General features: G+C 38.4%; 1 protein-coding gene across 1 annotated transcript in view; it reads left to right on the forward strand.

Annotated features, from left to right (window-relative positions):
• The window catches only part of URB1 (URB1 ribosome biogenesis homolog), an 84,830-nt gene extending 78,216 nt beyond the window's left edge, over nt 1–6,614 (forward strand). The window contains exons 37-39 of the mRNA XM_074996988.1: nt 1,810–2,051; nt 3,945–4,550; nt 5,180–6,614. Coding sequence (XP_074853089.1) covers nt 1,810–2,051; nt 3,945–4,550; nt 5,180–5,373 — 1,042 coding nt within the window. The 3' untranslated portion in view covers nt 5,374–6,614. The remainder of the gene's footprint in view (nt 1–1,809; nt 2,052–3,944; nt 4,551–5,179) is intronic.
• Nucleotides 6,615–7,732: the final 1,118 nt, after the last annotated feature.

The raw sequence follows: 7,732 nt of genomic DNA on the forward strand, positions 1-7,732 counted from the left end.
GAAAGATTTTGCTATTAAATCTATTAACAATGAAGCGGTGACTCTAAGGTGACTCACGTTCTAAGTACTTGACAGGTAGTTGTAAAAAATGGAAAGTTATCTGGTGTGTCTTTTTCCTGCTAGGTCTGAGCCAGCATCCCTCCTTTCAGTGCTCTGTTGGGCCTCCTCTCTGAAGTGCCTCAAGCTCACCCTGCCTCAGCAATGACTCCCATCTGGCCAGTGATTGGCGCAGTCTGTTGAGTCCCTACTTGATGTTTGGGCCCAGATCCATAAAGATATTTAGATAGCTAACTTCCGCTGAAATCAATGGGAGCTAGGTGCTTAAATCCTGCTGAGGATGAAGGAGTTGGTGTCAGCCTTCTTAAGACCCCACGGCTGGTTTTGCACGCACTATCTAATGCAGGCTTGGTTGGAAAGGATTGTTTCCATCACATTTCCATAGCTGCTGTCTCCTGGGGCAGGTCTGCCCATCTCAGCAGGCACTGGCTGGTCTCCTCTTGCCCCTTCATATTACAGTTTCCTCTCTTTCCATCTCCTTATTTGTTTTTTCACTAGTATTCTTTTCCCCTCTGAATATTGGTCCCAGCTAGTCAGGCACATTCAATCAGAGCAAATTCTCTTATCTCCTTTTCTAACCTTTCTCCTAGAATGGAACCCCACCCAGGAAGTCCATGGGGGCAAATCAGGGTCAGGCAAAGTGTTAGAGGGAGGACGAGGCTAACAAGGGTAATGTTTGGAAAATGACAAAATGTTTCACGTACCTGAGTCAATTCTGAAAATGTTACTAAGATTTTTTTTTTCCAGCTCTGGCATGTACTCCCCTGAGATTGTCCACCTGTGTGCTGGCAGCTGGCGGTGGGCTAGGTGCAAATTTCATTGGCTTTGGCCTGGCTACAGTCGGCCTGACTGATAAATGAGGATTTGTTGCTATTATTGCTCATTTTCTTTCTGTGTTTAGATCATAAGCCCTTAGGGAGAGGGACTGTCGCTGTACAGCATCTAACCACAGCAGGGCACTGATCTCAGCCTCTAGTTTCAACCATACAAATAAAGAGTAGTTATACTAATGGCTCCGCTTTTTAAGGCTGACGCAAGGGGATTTAGCACCATACTCAGTGGCTCATCAGTGACAGTGGAGTGACTGACTTACTTAGTTGGCTTTGAAAAATCTTAGCCAATAATAGTAACTGTGCGAGGTGTAGAATACAGCTGTAATAAAAAGATAGTCCCTTTCCCAAAGGATTTGCTTCCCCTCTTGTCTTTTGACATTTGTGCTGAGAGAACAGCTAAACCAGGGTCATGGTGGGCAAGGGAAGAAGACAAGGAAACCAGTGATGTTTGGTACAATATGCTGTGGTCTTGTTCCACTAAAGCTGTGACGGGCGTCTGTCACCTCAGGAAGAAATAACGTCTTTGGTTTTCCTTCTTGAAGTTTAAAAAAATCATGTAAAATAAATACTTTTCTGTATGACTGTGTGTTGTCTGGCTTTTACGGTTCCCTTCTCAGGCTTCAGTTAATCTGGAGAGCAAAATTGTGTGTGGTGGTGTGGGGTTTTTTTTTTTGTTTTTTTGTTTTTTTTGCCTGTCTGCCCATCAGTCACTAATAGAGGGAAACAGCAGAAATTCAGTCAAGATGAGATTAAATGTCTCTTACATACTTAGAAGCTAAATTTAAAAAATCGGAGGACTTTGAATAGCCACGTATTTAGCGCTGTGGGGTTGGTTTGTTTGTTTATTTGTTTGTTGTAACATAAAGAAAAATTTATTTTATGACTTTTTTAAAAAATTTCCTTTTTCTTTTTGCAATAGAACCAACTTAGATTTTGCTGCACTCACCCAGTTTTTCAGTACGTTCAGTTCTGTGCTAGGATACCGAGCTACTGTTGTTGAGGCTTTCAGACAAATGGGCAGATTTACTGTGAATGAGAATCTCCTTTCGAACAAAGATGTGCTGATGCTGTTGTATAAATGGAGCATCATTGAAAAAAATCTGCAGCTCCAAGAAGATGTGCAAACCACTGCTCAAAAATACCAAGTCAAAGAGTTGCTTAGTAAGTATTAAAAATGTGAGTTTAAAAGTGGTATTGGTTGCAGTGATTTTCAGCTCTGTTTAAACAGATAAAAGAGGACGCTGAGAGCTTGTAGGAACCCATGTTTCCAAAGGAAACCAGTTTTAAAGTAAGAAGAACCAGTAATAAATAAAATATTGTAACTTCGTAAAAATACATTTTGTATTTTCATATGAAATTAAATGCAGGTTTAAAAAATGTTATGGGGATGTACTCATCAGTTTGCCAGAATAAACTAAAAGTGTTAAAAATACTCTGTTTGTTCAGAATGCCGTAAGTACTGTGGTAGATTTTGTGGACAATATTTTCTGAGGTTTTGGCAGCCTGCTTTTATCTGTTGCACATTCCATTTGTGAATGAAGGCGTTGCAACAGAATAATATCTGATCAAGAAGCCAGGAGGATAGTCAGGTGGAATGACGAAATTATGACCCAAACAATTTTGCTTGATGGTCTCCGTTTAATCAGTTTGTCCCATTTTGAATAACTGGCATATATACCTTTCAAGAATCTTACATCATAATTATTCCTATATTAGTATTAAACTAACTTATTTTATAAAAACTTTGGGGTATATTTCTTTTGCTTTCATGGCAGGACACTGAGGAATTATCTTAATAAAAAGAGAAGACAACACTATGTATAAATATATGCATTTTTTCAACATTTTAAAAGAACAACTGCAGACTAAGACATTATCCAAAATGTATGTTTTGTAATACATAATATTTTTGTGATTTTAAAAGAAAACAGAAAAACAAAATGCCGATGGAAACGTGGTAAACAAACATACATTGGTCTGCTCTGTTTGCAGACAAAGCCTTGCAGTGCTGTGAGAATATCTAAGATGCTAAAAGAGGAATTTGTTTTGAAACTGAATATAAACAGTTATTTTCATTGTCCATGCTGAGAGAAATACAGAAAGTAGGAACAGAGTGAAACGCAAATTAGACTTCTTTCCCATTGTTTCCATTTCAATAATGTATAAAGATATTCAGCAGGGGGAAGTTATATGTTATCACTTAACAAAGTATATATGATACATTAAAAGCCCATCAAATTTTACAAGATGTCAGAAATCTTTTGTTTTTGGTATTCCTAGGGATTCTCTGTATTTGCCTGTGTCATGTCATTAACATATGTATAATTTGAGTATTGTAAATTGTTTGTATTTCTATTCTAACATCCATTTCTATAGCTGAAGATCAATTATTATGTCCAGTTTTATTCTCCAGGTTTTTACAGTATACAAGGCTGTCTCAAAAATTCACTTTGATGTGAAATGTTGCTGTTAAAATCATCTGTGGGGATCGATACTAATTTTTTTGTAGTAATCAAAATCTCAGAATAGTTGACATTTCTCATGATGGTCCAGATTTTTAAAAATTACCATTGCTAACAATAGCCCATGCAGTACTGATGCAGTAGAATAAATGCATTGCCGCTCTTTACAAGCTTTACCGCTTTGGTAATATGACTAGCGATGAACTGAACTGAAAGTTTCACATAACCTCACATAAAAATATAAGCTTTCACTAGATTGGGGACAGTCTACATTCTGTGGACCTGGGGCCCACTGTAATCAATGGAAAGACACCCAGTAGCTTCACTGAGCTTTGGGTCAAAACCCTAGAGAAACAGTTGCACCCTTTGCAGTTTGAGGTTTTAATTTAGCAAGGTATTTAAAGCATGTAACTAACTTCTAAGCACACAGATACTTTCGTTCACTTACTTTGGGTTGTTGAATCAGGCCAGAAGCACGTACCTTGCAATCTCCTGGCAGCTGTAATTACACAAGGCCGTTCTCCCCGCATTATTGCTTTATAGTGACAAGAGGTGTTTTTGGAGAGCTTCTGATTTTTTTTCTCATTTACAGAAAATATTAAAGAAAAGACCAAAGCCCAGGTCCCATTTTGGTCTTCATCTCGCCAGGGTCGGAAAAAGGATGTGATAGAAAGAGAGCAAGAAACTGACTTAGAGCTGAAAGTTTCAAACTTAGAGAAATGCAGAGACCATCTGGAGTCCATATTGGTTCACTGGGAGCCTGTGCATCCAGCCCTGTTTGCTAAACTTCCAGAGGAACAGCCTGAATTGACTGAACCAGAGAATGAAACTGTCAGTCTTACGTGCGCGATTGCTTACATAGTAACCAAATGGCTAGTGAAGTCCATGGTTGATCAGAACCTCAATATACAAAATATATTTTTGACTCTTGAGTGGCTGAACAGTAAAATTCTACCACACCCTGGGGAAGTGCAGGAAATTCTTAGGGATGCCACCTTGAAAAGCAGTATCTTTAAGCTTTACAACAGAATCTGGGAAGCCAGTGAAGAGAAGCCATTGAACACTGAAGTGCTCTGGTTGTTTAGTACAATCATGTTTCACCTTATGGATGCCCAGGGGCTGACAAACATCAGGTTTCATGAGGTGGTGAAAACGTTCTGCCTGTCAGCAATGAAGGAGCAGGATGAGATCAAGAAAGGTAATTTGTCCCTTTTTTGTTTGCATTCAGTAACAAGGCACAGGTGCAAATGACTGTAGTTGTGTTGTTAAATGTTTTTCATTCATCAAATGTTTTTTAAACCTGTCTTTGCTCAATGGATGTTCATTCATTCAGAAAGTTAAGTCCTTCCCAAGAAAATGCCTGTAGGTCATTCATTAATATAAAATGTGGTCTTCACCTCCCAAAAATATTTGATATAACAATAGACCCAGTCCCCAGAAAAAGCTGTTGCCTGTAATGAAATTTGGTTTGCTGAATTATATACATGGGTAGCACAAGTTGTGTGGGGAAAATATTCATGCAGCAAGAGTCTCATTATTGGTCCTGATTTGCCAGACACCAGTTCTGTCCATTGGTGGATAAAAGTTTCTGCAAAGGGCATAAATAGACGTAATCAAAGAAACTGGAGAGTTCCGCTAGAAAGAAGGTATTTTCTGTTAGAGGTGCAGAGTGAATGGTCTGAGATGAGCACAGATGATTAGATTTCCAATGCAAGAAAAGGGTTAGCAATCTCTAGCTTACAAAAAAACTGTTTTTGATGGAAAATGTGGATAAAATAGATTTTTCCGTGTGATTCTGATTCCTTTTTTCTCCCTTTTGTTTCACAGCTTCTTGCGTGTTCCTGGCTTCGGTTTATATTGGGGACATTTGGCTTGGAGCACAGGAACCAGATATGTTTATTAGCCATGTCAAATTGATCTGTAGTGGTACAGGTGCTAAACTAAATGGTGATGACAAGCAAGCAGAAGAGACCATGGTGTCTCTTTGCAGAGACCTTTATTTAGCTATTTTGGGAGATTAATTCTCTATTGTGACTCATACGCTTAAATGTCAAAACCTATGTCATCACTGCTGATAACCATGAAATCCTCTTTGAATTGTACCATGTACAACACAAACTTGTTTTCCATACACTTGTACAGACTCAAAAAAGAGAGCATGAGTTAAAAGAATTCTATACACAGAGAATCTCACAGTACAACATTCAAGCACCATTTGCTCTTTTATAGACAAGGGCAAGGTGGGACACTGGAGTTATTATGTAATTTATATTACAAACTTTTTTTTTTTTTACTTTCATAATATACTAAAAAAGAAAAATGGCTGATTATTGTAGTGCCTTCAAATTCATTTTCTTTTCCCCACTGTACAGAACACAAGTCATAGTCGTCATAACCAAGGAGGAGACATAACTATGGTGAAGACATATCTTCTAACATCTTTTAAGAAATGTGAGATGGTCTTCTGTGTACTTATATGTGTCCTAACCCCTGCATTTCCAGAGAGAGGGGATGCATGTTTCTGAAGCAGACCAAACTTTAGCATCATAAAGGAAGGGAAAAAAATGTGAACTTAAGTTTCCTCGTAACAGCATCATGCGCTAGGTTACTGCTAACTGGGACAGTCTAAGGACTCATATTTCAATAGGATAATCATTGGTCTTTCTGCCTATTTTCTCTGTAAAAGCACAGTTCTGTGGTACTAATTCAATTATGTTAAATCCAATAATTGCTTTCTTTTTTAAAAAAAAAATAGTATAATTGACCAAAATAAGACCTCAGTGAATTTGTTGTTTATTAGTTAAAATTGTACTCTGTTGCATGTTGTCCATGAAAGCTACTTTACGATTTCTTGTATAAGACCCAAAAGGGGCAATTTAATGTATCATTTCAGATATATGAACATGCAGATACTGCATTTCAAGCTTTGAAATGTAAAACAGGGCTTATTATAATGCCTCATATGTGCTATGCACAGGTCCAGTGTATAGATTTCTAATTGGAAGTAAGGTCAGAGAGGCATACTCCATTTAATGTTTATATGATCAGTTTTTAAGACAAGTGTAACATATCATGTTTCCATCATAGTGCAGAATTATATTTTATGTTAATATATTCCGAAATATTTATTTTTTGTAGCTTTTATTCATGGTATCAATCTATTTAATGATGATTATTTGAAAAATACAGAATCATTCTTTTAGCTTGGTCAGTGAAAATGTCTTATTGCAAAGGGCCCATCATAGAGGTTGTACTGTCACGCAATTTAGGCCTAAAGCTGGACATCCTTTAAAAAGATAGTAACAGAGAGTAAGCTGTGCTAGTCTATACACTATCAAAACAAAAAGCAGTCAAGTAGCACTTTAAAGACTAGCAAAATAGTTTATTAGGTGAGCTTTCATGGGACAGACCCACTTCTTCAGACCATAGCCAGACCAGAACAGACTCAATATTTAAGGCACAGAGAACCAAAAACAGTAAGCAAGGAGGACAAATCAGAAAAAGATAATCAAGGTGAGCAAATCCGAGAGTGGAGGGGTGCGGGGGAAGATCAAGAATTAGATTGAATCAAGTATGCAGACGAGCCCCTATAGTGACTCAGAAAGTTCCCATCACAATTTAAACCATGTGTTAATGTTCCGAATTTGAATATAAATGTCAGTTTGTCCACTTCCCTTTCTACAAAGGAGCGATAATTTCCTTTTTAGAAAGAGAAGTAGAGGAACTGACATTTATATTCAAATTTGGCACATTAACACATGGTTTAAATCGTGATGGGAACTTTCTGAGTCACTATAGGGGCTCGTCTGCATACTTGGCTCAATCTAATTCTTGATCTTCCCCCGCACCCCTCCACTCTCGGATTTGCTCACCTTGATTATCTTTTTCTGATTTGTCCTCCTTGCTTACTGTTTTTGGTTCTTTGTGTCTTAAATATTGAGTCTGTTCTGGTCTTGCTATGGTCTGAAGAAGTGGGTCTGTTCCATGAAAGCTCACCTAATAAACTATTTTGCTAGTCTTTAAAGTGCTACTTGACTGCTTTTTCCTTTAAAAAGATGTGTCAGGGAGTCTACGTCTACACGTGAACACTACATCGAAATAGGCTATTTCGATGAATAACGTCTACACGTCCTCCAGGGCTGGCAACGTCGATGTTCAACATCGACGTTGCGCAGCACCACATCGAAATAGGCGCTGCGAGGGAATGTCTACACGCCACAGTAGCACACATCGAAATTAGGGTGCCAGGCACAGCTGCAGACAGGGTCACAGGGCGGACTCAACAGCAAGCCTCTCCCTTAAAGGGCCCCTCCCAGACACAGTTGCACTAAACAACACAAGATCCACAGAGCCGACAACTGGTTGCAGACCCTGTGCATG

This window comes from Carettochelys insculpta, chromosome 1, assembly GCF_033958435.1.
Source record: "Carettochelys insculpta isolate YL-2023 chromosome 1, ASM3395843v1, whole genome shotgun sequence".
Lineage (NCBI taxonomy): Eukaryota > Metazoa > Chordata > Testudines > Carettochelyidae > Carettochelys > Carettochelys insculpta.